Here is a 16,269-nt window from a genome sequence, read left to right as displayed (position 1 = left end):
GTCATGTATTCCGTAGAGGCAGATCAGCATTGAAAAGGGGTCGATATCTCGCGACCATGTCATGGGCGTCGCTGGCCCCGGTTCGCGGCTGCCGTGCGAGGTTGCTCGGAGGAGGACGTCGCCGAGACCCAAAGGACGCACAGCGTGCTTCGCCAACGTCGCATACGACAACACCCATCACCTCGACTCGGTTGCGAATAGTCCTGATAATGAACGATCAAGCAGAGCTGAAGGCAATGTGACGGGGCTATTGACTGCGGGTGATCACTTTAGCGAGCGAATGGTCGGGACGTGCCTGCCTGAGCCGTGCGTTGGTTTGCCGATCGTCGTCGGCGCATTGATGCGGTGAAAACAATGCGTCTCCGCAGCATGGACCGCGTTATTCACCTTCACCCTCACCCGTACCCGCATCGCGAGACATCGATCCTCAAGCGCGTGCCTTTACCAGCAACCGTGCTCGCTCACCACCCCTCAATGGCACCAAAGCTGAGGGACATTGGTTGTTGGAGCTAGCGGCCCGCCCGCGTGCATAGGTACATTCCTACATCACCTCAACGACCAGAGATAGCAACCGCCATGGACTCTGTTTAGGATGTCACAAGTCAAGCAGAACGACCGAAGACCTCGATATCCTCGGCCTAAGCAATGTCGCTCACGCCGAACAACCCCAGGATCATGAGCCCTGCCTGGGGCAGTGGTCTCAAGCTCACCCCGTCACCCTCGCCCTATCTTAAGAATACCCCGCTGCGCTCCCCCGTAAAGTCTCACCGCAACGAAGCTTCTTTGGCCCTACGCCAGGTCATCGGGACGTCGACCAGCTCCGCCAATTCCTTCGACAGTCTCCCCAACGCGCGCTCCTTCGCCTTCTGCGCCGGCGCCGCTGCTGTCCTTGCGACAGTAGACGACGAACAGCATGTCTCACAGCGCTTCTACCGCGCACGACCGACGGCGAATCCCATCAATCCCTCCGCATCTGTGTATGGAGGCCCGTCCACCCCAACGCAAAACGAGAGTCGTAATCGCACTGCTGCTGCCCTACGCGAGGCTGGCATAGGCGCGTCTCCGTTGGCATCGCCTGCCAATGACTGGGGTGCTTCGCCAGGCGGGACATCATGGTCAGCAAGAGAGAGAATAAAGGCTGCGACGTGTGTGGCATTTAGTCCGGATGGAAAATTCCTCGCTGTTGGAGAGACGGGACACAAACCGCGCGTATTGATCTTCTCAACAGCATTCGATGCTCCTTCGGAAACCCCTCTGACCGCGCTCTCTGAGCATACCTTTGGCGTCAGATGCCTCGCGTTCTCGCCCGACGCGCAGTATCTGGCAAGTTTAGGCTCTCCGAACGATGGCTTCTTGTACGTCTGGAGCATCAACTCGCGCACAGGAGCTGCCACTTTGTACGCCAGCAACAAGTGCACGAGCAACATCAGTCGAATAGCGTGGATGGGAGGCAATCTAGTCACTGTTGGAACCAGGCATGTCAAGGTCTGGCGCATGGAGGAGTCTAATCCGGCATCTCGATTGTCCAAGATCCGCCAAAGCGATGTCTCGTTCCTATCGAGTAGCATACACAAGACATTGCCGGGAAGGAACTGCATACTGGAAAGTCTGCTGGAGGCCAACTTCACAAGTGTCGTTGCGGTTGCTCCTTCGAAGGCCGTCGTTGCGACGGACAAGGGACAGCTTTGCCTTATCGACGACAGCGACGGTACTCAGCGTTTCTTCAAAATCGCAGAAGCTGGTATTGCAGTAACATCAATGACGATGGACTCCAGAGGCCGGATCCATCTCGCTAGCAGCCAGGGAGGTCTCAAAACCCTCAACATCAGCGACACTATCGGCGTACTCACTCCACCCCCCTCACCACCTCCCAGAGTAGAGTCACCAACCGTCACCTTGACTACAGACTCAAACAAGATCGAAGCGGTCGGCTCCCTGCTCGACTACCTCGTCACCGTTGATTCTCAAAACTCAATCCGCCTCTCCCATCTATGCTCCTCGGACGACGACACTATCGTTGGCGATGTTTTGCAGAAACTCCCAGCTCATGGTGGCCCTGTGCTTGGCGTAGCCCCATTAACAACAGCAAACTCCATTGGCGCCTCCTTTTACACCTGGTCGACAGGTGGCACCGTGCTCTATTGGAGCCAACAAGGTACCTACAAGGAAATTCTGGAGGTCAACCTTGAGCAGATAAGCGGTGCAGATGAAATTAATGAGCTCAAAGCCGTCAAATCATCTTCCGATGCGAGCCTACTTGTTACTGGTGACAAATATGGCGTGCTACGGTAAATTAAAGATTCGCCAAAATTCGAACCAATGCTGACAACCTCTATAGGATCATTGACCGCCAGACACGGTCAAGTGTTGTTGACATGAAAGCCCACTCAAACGAAATAACAGGCATAGCCATGTTCGAAAGCGAAGACATAGCGTACATCGCGAGTGGTGCAAGAGATCGCCACATACAGATACTTCAGAAGAAAGGCGAGAAGTGGGATCTCCTACAGACGCTTGACGAGCACGTAGGAGCAGTGACAGGAGTGCTGTTTTCCCGAAATGGTGAAAAGCTGGTCTCCATGAGCTCCGACCGCACCCTTGTTGTGCGCGAGCTCGTGTCCCGTCAAGATGCTGAGCACATGGAAAGAGCTTTTCTCATCCTGCGAACCGTTGTTTTGAAATCGTCCCCTGTATCCATGACCTGGGATGCGGATCGAGATGACGTTATCTTGGTCTCCACAATCGATCGCCAAGTACACAAATACGATTTACGGAATGGCCAATGCCTAAGCAGCTTCCGGGCTTCTGATACTGAAGGAGGCGATGCCGTCGTATTGTCGTCCTTAGCACACATCCCCCGTGCATGGGGATCGCCTCTCATTGCTGGCGTGTCCAGCACCGATAAGTCGATCCGAGTTTACGAAGAAAGTGGAACTCTGGTGGCTCGTGATTGGGGTCACACAGAAGGCGTAAGAGATATTACTTTGTTAAAGTTCGACGGCGCATCAGATGATGATAGCGGGGAAAGATCATTAGTGACCGTGGCGGCGGACGGTACTATCTTTGTCTGGGGCCTTTTGCTTGCCCTTTCCCGGCAACACATGTCGCATTCGATGGACCTGCTTGGCCCGAGTACACCAACGAACAAAGACTCTTTAGCGAGCAAGCCGCCACTTAGGCGCGTATTCTCCCAATCCGAGCTTGCGAGGTTCCAGCGCTCGGACGATGACCAGACTACACCGACGGGTAACCGTTCTCCTAAGTTGCGCAAAAAGCTTTCGAAGTTCTCCTTGGCCTCGACCCCGAGACTAGAGCCATCGCCAATGGCCAACATGCCAAAAGACCGTGGGACGGGATCCGCACATGGAACCATGCGCAGGACGAATCGCAACCGGTCGCCGTCTCCCCCAAGCCCTCGCCATCCGCAAGTCGCGAAGCGTAGGTCATCGGTCGACGTCCGACTCCGCGCAAAACAACCTCCTGCCACTGACTTTGGAAGCCTCGCGGCCTCGACGGAGAGTCTCTGTCGGACTTTGAGAGCGTACCGGAAGCGTCTTGCGAACAATACTGAAAACCTTGGTGCGGACGTCGTGCGTGAAGTCGAACGAGAGCTTGCCTTGACTGCGCGCGCGGTAGGTGAAAAGGCGAAGTCAAATATCCCGTTGAACGAGACAACCATACAAAAGCTGCTCGATCAGTATTCGGAGCGCTTGGTCAACATTCTGGACGAGAAGATCTCTGCCAGTGTAGCACTACACGCCAGGCATAACAGCGAGAGTGGCCTGTCAGGAGGGCTCGCATCACCCATGTTGCCTCAAGAAGAAGACAGGCCAACAAGCAAGGCGGCCGATAGAGGGAGGGAAGAATCTGTCACAAGCACAGCTGATTCACTGCCTGATACAACGCCCGACCACGAAGTATGTGGTGCGGAAGAGCGAACGGGGTGTGGTCAATGAAAAAGGTTTGGCGTTCAGGATACCGGATGATTGGGGCGACAACTGTCTGGGTCGAGGAAACGGCGTACTGCGAGCGCATTGCACAGCATCCTTCTGCTCGATAACGATACCACTTACGATGTACCATAGCTTCTTTTCTTTCAGTGTTAGACCAATATGCCTCTCGCGGGGGCTTTAATGGAAAGCTTGACGTCTTCTATCGATTTGCTTGGCTGCTCTACACTTGACGACGCCAAGCAGGCATCGGTGCAAATTGCGAGAACTATAATTGGCGCGTGTGTTAATATGCGTAGGGCAGACGCATGTGGCACAGTTCCGTTCACCCCGCACATGCATGCTCCTCCGGAGAAGTTGTGGGCAAAGCTTAGCACGCCACCGACATGGAACCACGATGATAATGATTGTGTCCATCTCCATCCGGGGCCCCAGAAAGGCAAAAAGCGCAGTGCGAGCTGTCGGAAGCGAGCTAGAGTCGGAGACTCAGGCATACTCCAGGTCCAGGCGTGGTGCGCCACTTCGGTTATGGCAGCCCGTCCAGCGCCTCGGGCCGCCAGATTGATGGGATACTTCCCCATGCCCGGCCAACAGGCGCTCCGCCAGCGACTTGGAAGTGTTGCGAGTACGCCGTCGGGCCGTTGGGGTCGAGTTGTCGGGATTGCTGGTAGGAGCCTGCATCGCCTGCGGACACCAAGCAGCCTGTGCCGAGAGCTCTGTTGGAGTTCCTGAAGCTCCAACACCACATGCATGGTCCACGAGCAGGTCGCAAACAGCTGGGGAGCAACCACAGCGCAGAGGCACGAGACGCCCACCAAACTGGGCACCTTGGTGCGGATCTGCAGGTGCGCGCGTGTCTCTATTCGAGAGCCGCGGGACGAAAGTGTGGCCAGTCCGGACAAGCGGATTGAGGCCATGACCGAGAAGCGCCAAGGGTCCCCGTTCAGTCGACGTGTGTGGAGCCAGACAAAGGCACAGCCGTTCGTCCCCGCAGACCGGACGGCGAGGACCAGAGACGATTGGCGCGATGATGGTATCGTGTTGGTACTTCATAAGGAGCTCCGCCCGGCAGCGTGGGCGTCGACTGATCTCGTCTTCTACATCCTCACATCCTCCATCTGCTGCGTGCAAGTGAGCCCCGTTGCCTGAGCATCGCGCAATTCTGCTAGTACAGTGGAGCAGCCTGGCTGTGGTTCTCCGAGACGGCAGCAGCTCGCACTCTACGCCGTGCAATCAACCATCGCCCGAGCCCTTTACCCGGATCGTTTGCGTTGGCATAAGACTGCGACCTTCTGTCGTCCGGCGCGCCCCTCGTCTGCCTGTAGAGCTCGACGCCCTCGAATACCGCCGGCACATCGTTTGCTGCGGTCGCGCGCATCGCAACCGAACATGTCCGAGGGCGAGACCAAGCCGCCCGTGGTGCACGAAGCCCACGAGGTCGACACGTTCCACGTTCCCAAGGCCTTCTTCGAGTGAGTGTGCCTCCGCTGCGAAGGAATGAGGAGCGCCGCGGCGGAGCGGGGTGACCCCGCCAACGCCCAGCGCCCGCCATCGTCATGGCCGACGACCGCGATCCACTTCGCCGAGCTGACGCGTGACATAGCAAGCACCCGCACACGAAGCCCCATCTCGACGGCCTCGAGCACTACCAGCAGCTGTACAAGGAGTCCATCCAGGAACCGCACAAGTTCTGGGGCAAGCTCGCACGAGAGTTGCTCACATGGGAGCGCGATTTCCAAACTGTCCACGCCGGTAGCTTCGAGAACGGCGACAATGCCTGGTTCGTAGAGGGCCGGTTGAACGCAAGCTACAACTGCGTCGACCGGCACGCCTTCAAGAACCCGGACAAGCCTGCCATCATCTATGAGGCTGACGATACTGCCGATGGCCGCATCATCACCTACGGCGAGCTCCTGCGCCAGGTCTCGAAGCTCGCCTACACGCTGAAGGAGATGGGCGTCCGCAAGGGAGACACCGTGGCCTTGTACTTGCCCATGATTCCCGAAGCCCTCATTTCCTTCCTCGCCTGCTCACGTATCGGTGCTGTTCACTCTGTAGTCTTTGCCGGTTTCTCCTCAGACTCGCTGCGGGATCGCATCATTGACGCAGAATCAAAGGTCGTCATCACCACCGACGAGGGCAAGCGTGGAGGCAAGACTATCAGCACCAAAAAAATCGTCGACGACGCACTCAAGCAGTGCCCCAACGTCTCACACTGCCTAGTCTACAAGCGTACTGGCACCGACGTCCCATGGACCAAGGGCCGAGACTACTGGTGGCACGACGAGGTCGAAAAATACCCCAACTACATTGCCCCTGAGCCCATGAGCTCAGAAGACCCGCTGTTCCTGCTGTACACGTCTGGATCTACCGGCAAACCCAAGGGTGTCATGCACACAACCGGTGGATACCTCATCGGTGCTGCGGCAACGGGCAAGTACGTGTTTGACATCCACGACAACGATGTATTCTTCTGTGGCGGAGATGTAGGATGGATTACTGGACACACATATGTCGTGTATGCGCCGCTACTGCTGGGTGTTGCTACAGTCGTCTTCGAGGGTACACCTGCGTACCCCAACTTCTCGCGCTACTGGGATATCGTCGACAAGTACAACGTCAGCCAATTCTACGTTGCTCCTACGGCGCTGCGATTACTCAAGCGCGCTGGTGACGAGCACGTCAAGCACCAGATGAAGAACTTGCGTGTGCTGGGATCTGTGGGAGAGCCGATTGCCGCTGAGGTGTGGAAATGGTACTTCGAGATCGTAGGAAAGGAGGAGGCACACGTTGTAGACGTAAGCATGCTCTTGACTGAGGCGAGGAAGCAGACTAACAGCGATAGACATATTGGCAAACAGAAACCGGTTCGCACGTTATCACACCGTTGGGCGGTGTGACTCCCACGAAGCCTGGCTCTGCATCCCTCCCCTTCTTCGGCATCGAGCCCGCCATTATCGACCCCGTCTCGGGCGAGGAGATCCACGGCAACGACGTTGAGGGTGTGCTTGCTTTCAAGCAGCCATGGCCCAGCATGGCTCGCACAGTCTGGGGTGCACACAAGCGATACATGGACACTTACCTGAACGTGTACAAGGGCTACTACGTAAGTCTCAGAACTAGTTTGACATCAATACGGTTTGTGCTAATAGTGGTAGTTCACGGGTGACGGTGCAGGCCGCGACCACGAGGGCTACTACTGGATTCGAGGTCGTGTAGACGACGTTGTGAACGTCAGTGGTCACCGTCTGTCAACCGCCGAGATCGAAGCCGCACTCATCGAGCACCGTAAGTTCCCTTTGCAATGTTTCCCAAGACCTGCCAGTCTGACCTCATCCCCAGATGGCGTGGCTGAAGCGGCAGTCGTTGGTGTCAATGACGAACTCACCGGCCAAGCCGTGAACGCGTTCGTGGCGCTCAAGGACGGCAACGACAGCTCAGACCAGACAAAGAAGGATCTGATACTGCAGGTGCGTAAGTCGATTGGGCCGTTTGCCGCGCCCAAAGCCATCTTTGTGGTGCCGGACCTGCCCAAGACGCGGTCCGGGAAGATCATGCGCCGCATCCTGCGCAAGATCTTGGCGGGCGAGGAGGACCAGTTGGGCGATACGACTACGGTAAGCCAACATTTTCCTTCTCTTGTCGCTTGTCATCAGGTGTTGTGTTTTGTGAAGAGTGACGCGCGTCGTGTCTTGGTATGCAAAAGGACCGGAGCTAATGCGAGTGTAGTTGTCCGACCCCTCTGTTGTCGATAAAATCATTGACGTGGTACATTCGGCCAAGAAGAAGTAGAGGGTTAGGGAAGGCGATTGAGTGGCGCGCAGGTTTCACTAGCCTTTCACATCGCGTGGAGACAACGGGGCGCAAAAACGGAGGTGGGTGCCCGGACGGGTGTCGGCAAGAGTTGTCTTCAAACGTCTAGTGGTGTTCGCAGTGTATGGCTAGGGATCAGTCGCACCGTAAGCCCGTGTTGCAAGCGGACATTGTGTTCTTTTATTCTTAGTTCGGTGTCTGCGATATCCCGTAGCGAAGCGTCAGAATGTTCAAAATCCGAACATGCAACATGCTGTACGACAATGCTTGGTGAAGATGGCGCTCACAATAATAACAGGCCTACGCCATTGAGAGTCGTGGGCCCAGTGACAGGTGTGGCTTGTGACGACCGAGCTGGTTTCGAAGGCGTTTGGGCCCAGCCCCTGTCACTTGTCGCCAAGGAGGCGCCTGGGAGGCGGGCAGTGCAACTGCGCTGACGAACGCTGGACGTCGGCCTCGACGCTTGGCCTGGAGGGCGAAGTCACTTGCCTCGAAGTGTCTACTACGCACATCCACGTTCTCTTCCGTCGCGTCGCTCGCTGTTGTGCTGCTGTAATATTGGACAGGTGGTTGTTTGGACGCAGACCCGCGCTATCCGCATCTCCCGTCGCTGGAGGAACCGGTGGTCCCGACCTAGCAAACCTACGACAGACCGGACTTAACCACGACTAAAATCGACTGAGTGAAGAGAGGGAGGACGAAGAGCCGTTCGCGGCAAACACGTATACACACCCAGGAGACGATGCGGTTACGAAGCACGCTCGCTGCGTGCTACGCATCGCTGCTCGCCCTCGCCACGGCATCCTCCACCGCACGAGACCCGCTGCAGCGCATCGGGCTCGCAAAGAACGCCGACATCCTCACGCAGAACCACAGAGTCACCGCACTCTCGTCGTTCGACCTCGCCTTCGACTTCAGCACTACCGGCCAGCGCATACGTCTCAGCCTCGAGCCCAACCACGACCTGTTTCCCGTAGGCGCGAAGATAAGTTACCTGGATGCGAATGGGCAGATACATAGCGAGGAGCCGGTGGATAGGCTGCAGCATAAGATCTACAAGGGGACTGCGTGGCTAAAGAGAGGGAGTCGTTGGGATCGAGCGGGTTGGGCGCGCATAGATGTGAGGAGGGATGGCGTGGACCCGGTATTCGAAGGGACGTTTACGATTGATCATGATCACCACCATGTGTTGCTGGGCGAGAATTACAAGAGTACGATGGTGGAAGGAGACCCGGATGTTGATCTTGGGTCTGGGGAGGAGAAGATGGTTGTGTTCCGGGACAGTGATATGGGACGGATACAAGAGCATTCGGAGCTGAAGAGGAGGGATTTAGGTCAGGCATGCGTGAGCGACGACCTCAAGTTCAACACGCATGAGGATCACCCTGTGTATGCGTCGATGCGGGCGCGCAGCGCTGAGGAGAACTTCTTCGCTATGCCCCTTTCTGCCATACTGGGGAAGAGACAGTCGGATATTCCTGGTGGTGGTAATGGCGCGGGTGTCAACCTTGTTTCCTCGATTGGGAGTACGGCTGGGTGCCCTACTACTCGCAAGGTTGCTCTCGTGGGTGTTGCTACCGACTGCACGTATATCAAGGCGTTCAGTTCGGATAAGACAAAGACCAGGGACAATGTCATCAAGCAGATGAACTCTGCTTCCGAATTGTTTGAGTCTACCTTCAACATCTCGCTTGGCCTGGCGAACGTCGTCATCACGGATCCCTCGTGCCCAACTACCGAACAAACCGCCACCCCATGGAACCAGGACTGCTCATCGAGCGTCGATATCCAGAAGAGGTTGAACCTGTTTTCTTCGTGGCGGGGCGGTCAGAACGATGGATTTAGCCACTGGACTCTCCTGTCGACCTGCAACACCGGCTCCGCCGTGGGCTTGGCCTGGCTCGGACAGGCTTGTGTTGCAGGTTCGCAGTCCAACGGTGGGCAAAACGAGACCGTCAGCGGGGCAAACGTCGTTGTCCGAACATCAACAGAATGGCAGGTCATCGCGCACGAAACAGGCCACACGTTCGGTGCCGTACACGACTGTACTGCCGATGCGTGCCAAAACAGCAACGCAGTCAGCGCATCGCAGTGTTGTCCCCTATCCGCGGGTACTTGCGACGCGGGCGAGCAGTTCATCATGAACCCCTCTACCGCCCAGGGCATCACCCGTTTCTCCGCCTGCTCCATTGGTAACATCTGCTCCGCGCTCGGCCGCAACAGCGTCAAATCTACCTGCCTATCCAACAACCGCAACGTCAACCTGACTACCACGCAAACCTGCGGCAACGGCATTGTCGAAGGCGATGAGCAGTGCGACTGCGGCGGCGACTCCTGTGGTGACAACGCCTGCTGCGATGCTAAGACGTGCAAATTCAAAGACAACGCCGTCTGCGATGATTCTAATGAAGACTGCTGCAAGGGTTGCCAATTCGCGTCTTCTAATACCGTTTGCCGTGCAAGCAACGGCCAGTGCGACCCCGAAGAAAAATGCACAGGCAACTCTCCCTACTGCCCCGACGACGAGACGCAGCCCGACGGTACCGACTGTGGTGGCAACCTCAAGTGCGCAAGCGGTCAGTGCACGAGCCGCGACCAGCAGTGCAAGACTATCATGGGGAGTTACACCCAGGGCAACGATACTTATGCGTGCGATAACAGCAATTGCATGCTGAGTTGTGCGAGCCCCGAGTTTGGCAATACGTGCTATGGTCTCCAACAAAACTTCCTCGATGGCACGTCATGCATAGGAGGAGGCAAGTGCCAGAATGTAAGTCCCTCCACGACCCCCTATATCAGCCTTTACCCTTTTCCTTTCATATTCTCTCCCCCACCCCTCACATCTCGATCCCTTTGCTATTGAAAAAGGGTGTTAATGGAAACACAGGGTCAATGCACGGGCGGCTCCGTCGGCAACGAAGTCAAAGATTGGATCCTCACGCATAAGCCTCTCGTGATTGGTCTCGCAGCCGGCATCGGCGGCCTCATTATTCTCTCCATCCTCGGCTGCTGCTGGCGCTCCTACAAGCGCAGGAAGCTGCAGAAGAAGTACGCTGCAGGCCCGCCGGTGGCGCCGTACTATGCTGGTGGTGGAAGTAGAGGTGGGAGGAGTGGGAGAAGGGGGCCACCGAGCCCGAATGGTAGTGGAGGAGGCAGTGCGCCGTTGGTGCAACAAGCGGGTAACGCTGCGCCGATGTGGCAGCAGCAGCCGGGACATGGGCCGCAGGGGGAACCTATACCGCCGCCACCTATGTATAGGAGTGGAAGTGTGAGGTATGCCTAGGCGATATACTCTTCGAATTGATCGCAGCGTTTCCTTCGTTTTCGGTTAGAGCACAGCATTGGGATACACTCCTTGGACGGCCGGACTACCATTGGGCTTGTTGATTTTAGTCATCACGATACTTGGGTTGCATATCATCGCAAGGCGTTAAGGTTCTGAAAGAAAGAAAGAGCAGGATTTTTCACTGGGCATTTGGGATTGGGCCGGGGACTGGGATCGGAAAGAGGGGATACCAAGTATGCATTGTTGTATATCGTGAGATGCTAAAGAGAGTACATAGGACGAAAAGACAATGAAGGAGAAGTGTTTGTCTGACTGCAGCTCGCTCGTCTAAAACAAAAACACCTGGACTTCAGTGCTGTACTGATGTAGAAACTGTGCCCGGCGTCTGTCCAACGTGTTACTAAATGCGAAGTGCTGAGACACTAGCAGAACACACGGAGGTAAACACAGAAGCTGAGTATAGGGGTTGCTTAAGCTTGCGTGGACGAGTGAACCGCGTACAGAGGCTTGGCAATGGTTGCTACACGACCATTGCGATGTTGGTGTTATAGCAGGGTATCGATATGAAGGCTTCTCCGTTGAAGTTCCAGAGTTTGACTGTATAAGTTATTCCATTCCCTCCACAGTGGTATTGTTCTCTGTTACCTTAATAGTATGTACGTCACCTTGCTAAAATCTCTACATGCAAAGAAGTCACTTCTAGAAGTCTCCGAAAGAACCTCTTGGCCTCGGTATCTTACTTCGAGTTGGCGAGGTGTATTCCAAGTCGGTTATAGATATTTCAATGAACCATTGATGCTTGGTCAACTCAGACTATTATTACTTTAAAGGCCAAACTGCGCTCTATACACTCTGCGAATGGCGATCCAAGCGCTGGAAGGCCCGAAAAGTGTTGTATCTCACAGACCAAATACCTAACACCTACTGTGAAGTGCCATAGGTATGTTAATATGAAGATGTTTCCCCGTTATTCTTTACAAATTCAAGTTGCTTGGAGGCAAAGACTTAGGCTTGCTTAGGTAGTTCTTGCTCATAGATTACTATTGAGCTCGAACGAGCATAGTAAAAGAGACGCCTTCTGATTGCGACAAAGACTACAGAGTCTTGTCGTGTGCATGGTGGATTGAGAAGCTTGAAGATGGCGTTGAACATTACCTAGGCACGGGCATCTAAACTCACTGCATTTGGTACGTAAGGCAATATTTACTGAAGACAACATTTGCAAAGCCAGCTCCCACTTCGACACACCAACCTCGGCGTATCTCATACCCTAAGACACCTGTTAACCTCAGAGATTGCAAGGTCCACGTGATGAGATGCAAATGTAGATTAGCGTTTCTAACCGCCGACTTTTGGCAGGTGCATCTGAGGGCTTGGCATTGCAAGGATGGCGGACGGCAAACATTGAAGGAAAAGTCGCGGCTCAGGCCAACGCGACATCGGCCATTGCTTCCCTTCCTTAGCCTGCGACATTCCCCCAGTCGCCCAGGAGTTCATTCGGCCTCCTTTCCGTATGTACGGCGCACTCCGATCCGGCCTGCGAGCGTCACACCGGAGACGTCCAGCACGCTTTATCTCGCATCGCCGCTACCCGCTACCGCCTGCACGCGCGCGCGCATTCCACGCCTCGAGAGGCCTGGCACAAGACAACAATCCGCCTGCCGATCCCGACAACAAGCCTTCCGACAGCAAGAATGGGGAGCGCAAGAAAGCGGAGGGCGCTGCTGCGAGGGCAGACAATGGGGAGGCCGTCGAGGATGCGGACATGCTGGCGCAGAAGCTGCAGCGATCAAGGGAGATGACACGCCGGTATTCTTCGGCGCTACGACGATCACAACGAAGAAACCGCGCGCAGGACCTTCCCCCTGTGGTCGTCCCGAGCTGGTTCGTGAACGAATGCGTCCGCCTCAGCGACGACGCTCCCGACAACAAACCTCTGCGCCAGTTCGTTTTCGAACTACAACGGCGGGGTACCGATGAGACCGGAACGTGCGCCATTCCGATAAACGCACCAGGCGCGGCCGTGCAGCTGCTATCTGACTTCCTATTCCAGGCATGGGGTGGCGGACTAGGCAGTGACGAGAAGAGGCGCTTTGCGCGGCAATGGGCAGCGAGCTTGGGACTGCCGGAGAGCGAAGAGGTGCTCCAAGATCTAGAAATCGGAGGCGATGGTGTCGTATCCGGTGAGGAACAGCGGTATTGGCTGCAGAAAGAGCACCTTTTGGAAGACCCGGTCAGAATAAAACGGAAGCTAGAAATCGACAACACCGAGATCATCACCGCAAACCATCATTTCGCCCTTTCCCGTCAAAGTGGAAAGTTGAGCGACGAAGCCATGCGGAAAATCGAGTCGGTAAACTTTCGTCTGGAGGCTACGCACCACTCCGAGGTGTTTGATCCCTTTCGCCCACGAAATGCAGGTTACATACCCCCTTTCGTGAAAGCAGAGATTCACGCTGCAATTGCCGCCTCTCTTTCTGCCTCGCAGCCCGCGTCAAGCGACAACTTTCCGGCGGCGAAGACAAACTTAATACTACATTGCCCGTCTAATGGGAAAGAGAAGGAACTGAGTAATTGTCTGGCGAACATTGCACGTGAACAAGGCGCTGATATAGTATCCTTAAACGCACAAGACCTTGCTGAGATAGCGGGTGACTATCTGGGTGACCTACCAGACCCATCACCCCACTCGATTCGCTCTTTGGCCTACGAAACATACCGGCTCAGCTCGGATCTTGAAAGCGACGCTTTTCTTGATGAAGCAGGCAAGGAGGATTTTGGCGACGAGCAAGAAGATTCGACACCATCGCCGGCATCATTCTCGTCCATGTTTCCCAAGCCATCTGCAGCTGCTGGCCTCAAGATGCCCATTTCCATAATCCTTCCGAACGCTCTTTCGAGCGCCCTCAAGGCTTTACAAACGCCCAACCAGGAGTCTAATACATCAGCGGACATGCAGCCTCGTTCGCAGACACCGGTAGAGTCCCAGCTGGAGGACCTGAAGATTGGTAATGTTCTCGAGCATCTGATCGATGCTTCAGAGACGAAACGAAGCCAGAACTCACCTCTTCCAACCTCAGATTCTGCGGCCTCAGCCCCTAGTACCGACAAGCGAAGTTCGCGCGCGCCAAGAGGAGGGTTCTTTAGCTCTCTGATGACATCTGCGTCTCCATCTACATCCACTCGTGATGAAATCAACATCGATGCTGCCTTACCGAGCAAAGCGATAACACAGTTCAACCTTACTGTTAAAGTTGGTCCCGTCACTGCGGCAACAAGTTCTAAAACCCCAGGCAGCGCCAAAATTGTATACATTCCCGACTACAAAGAACTCAATGCCACTCACTACGGAGGCAGAATCATACAAAAGCTTGAAGAGATAATCCGTAAGCGGAGGCTGGCAGGCGAGCGCATCATGATGATTGGCAGCACTTCATCGGCAGACCTTACCCCCGAATTCTCCAAAAATGGTGTCCAAAGCCTTCAGTCTGAGGGCGAAGCATCTTTTTACAGGACCATCGTGGTGCCTGTAGAGCGGTTGGATAGTATGCACGACCTAATTGGATCCCTAAAGTCAATTGTACTGCCAAGATTAGACGCGTCGAAATATCGGAGGATCAACGTTCGCCATATATTCGACATGTTGCGTCGATTAGACCCAGTTGCAGCACAGCACCTGTCGGCGAGGGAAACTGGAGATGGCAGTCGCGCTGGACCCGCACTAGCTAGTATCTCGGGTGCTTCTCTTAGCAAGATTCTAACGTATGATGAGGTGCATCGCATAGCGTTGACTGCCTTAGGTCTACACGCTATCGATCCTACGAGCGAACACTTAACCAGTGCGCACGTCGCTCTTGCAATAGGCATGCTGCAAGCGAGCGACCAAGTGAAGTTTGATTACGTTAAACGCCAAGCTCTTCTTCCTCGCCCCGGCGACGACTCTCCCACGCACTCTGAATTCCGTAGAAAAGTAATGGAGACTTTGAGGGCGAGGACTCAGTCAACTACTGACAACCGCGACCGCGATCTTGAGGCCAAACTCGAGAAAGTCTCCCAAACCGCCACCAAGCACGAGAAACGCTTGATGCCCGGCATCGCAAATCCTGCGCAGATTAAGACTACTTTCGATCAAATTCACGTTCCGACTGATACCGTCGATTCTATTCGCACTCTTACAAGTCTGTCTTTGCTCAGACCAGATGCTTTCAACTACGGTGTCCTTGCCACAGAGAAAATCTCTGGAGCGTTGTTGTATGGTCCTCCCGGCACAGGAAAGACGCTACTGGCCAAGGCCGTCGCGAAGGAGAGTGGATCCACCGTGCTCGAGGTGTCAGGCAGCCAAATCATGGACAAGTACGTTGGTGAAGGCGAGAAGAACGTCACTGCTATTTTCTCGCTCGCGCGCAAGCTCTCACCCTGTATTGTCTTCCTCGATGAAGCGGACGCTATCTTCTCGTCGCGAGATGTTGGCCGTGAAAGAACCTCGCACCGCGATATCCTCAATCAGTTCTTAAAGGAGTGGGATGGCTTGAACGATCTCAGCGTATTCGTCATGGTTGCAACAAACAGGCCGTTTGACCTCGACGATGCAGTTATCAGGCGACTACCTAGGAGACTACTTGTAGATTTACCCACCGAGAAGGACAGAGCTGCGATACTAAAGATCCACCTTCGGGGCGAGGAGCTTGATGAGTCCGTCGACCTAAATGATGTCGCCAAGCGAACGCCCTTCTACTCCGGCTCTGATCTCAAGAACCTCGCCGTTTCAGCAGCGCTCGCCTGCGTGAAGGAAGAAAATGAACAAGCTGCCATCGCAGCAGCCAAAGCCGCCTCTGACACTTCTACCTCATCCTCAGAGCCTTCCTCTTCCTCTCCCGACGTAGGATCTAAATCTTCCCATCTTATCCGCGGATTGGACTACAAGTTCCCCGATAAACGCATCCTATCCAAGCGCCACTTCGACGCCGCGCTGCAGGAAATTTCGGCGAGTATTTCCGAGAACATGAGCAGTTTGAACGCGATTAAGAAGTTCGACGAGAAGTACGGCGATAAGAAGGGCAAGAAGACGAAGCATATTTTCGGCATTGGCGTGGATAAGGGGACAAATGAGGATGTGGTGAGGGTGAGACCGTAGACTTGTAGAGTTCGGGCTGGGTGTGGGTTTGAGGTTCTTGTGTATAGTATAGACTGAATATGTTGTATTATATTATGGTAGAATTA

The 16,269-nt window shown here is 55.0% G+C and overlaps 4 protein-coding genes across 4 annotated transcripts; all 4 read left to right on the top strand.

Moving 5' to 3' along the window:
• Nucleotides 1–645: 645 nt before the first annotated feature.
• N0V89_003978 (uncharacterized protein) lies at nt 646–5,099 on the top strand (the record flags this gene model as incomplete). Its single annotated transcript, XM_056212771.1, has 4 exons — nt 646–2,288; nt 2,339–3,917; nt 4,716–4,795; nt 4,844–5,099. 4 exons carry the CDS (start codon nt 646–648, stop codon nt 5,097–5,099), a joined length of 3,558 nt encoding a protein of 1,185 aa, XP_056073079.1.
• A 240-nt stretch (nt 5,100–5,339) lies between these two features.
• ACS2 (acetyl-coenzyme A synthetase 2) lies at nt 5,340–7,742 on the top strand (the record flags this gene model as incomplete). Its single annotated transcript, XM_056212770.1, has 6 exons — nt 5,340–5,422; nt 5,554–6,748; nt 6,796–7,056; nt 7,109–7,238; nt 7,293–7,567; nt 7,680–7,742. The coding sequence occupies 6 exons, from the start codon at nt 5,340–5,342 to the stop codon at nt 7,740–7,742; spliced, it is 2,007 nt and encodes a 668-aa protein (XP_056073078.1).
• Nucleotides 7,743–8,505: 763 nt separating this feature from the next.
• Nucleotides 8,506–11,046, top strand: N0V89_003976 (uncharacterized protein; the record flags this gene model as incomplete). The annotated part of the gene is made up of 2 exons (XM_056212769.1): nt 8,506–10,533; nt 10,651–11,046. 2 exons carry the CDS (start codon nt 8,506–8,508, stop codon nt 11,044–11,046), a joined length of 2,424 nt encoding a protein of 807 aa, XP_056073077.1.
• A 1,516-nt stretch (nt 11,047–12,562) lies between these two features.
• On the top strand, nt 12,563–16,183 carry N0V89_003975 (uncharacterized protein; the record flags this gene model as incomplete). Its single annotated transcript, XM_056212768.1, has 1 exon — nt 12,563–16,183. One exon carries the CDS (start codon nt 12,563–12,565, stop codon nt 16,181–16,183), a length of 3,621 nt encoding a protein of 1,206 aa, XP_056073076.1.
• Between the last annotated feature and the right edge of the window lie 86 nt (nt 16,184–16,269).

Source organism: Didymosphaeria variabile (genome assembly GCF_027946475.1).
Source record: "Didymosphaeria variabile strain IMI 356815 chromosome Unknown scaffold_3, whole genome shotgun sequence".
Classification (NCBI taxonomy): domain Eukaryota; kingdom Fungi; phylum Ascomycota; class Dothideomycetes; order Pleosporales; family Didymosphaeriaceae; genus Didymosphaeria; species Didymosphaeria variabile.
The sequence above is the reverse complement of the archived record's forward strand: the minus strand, read 5'-3'. Positions and strand labels throughout refer to the sequence as shown.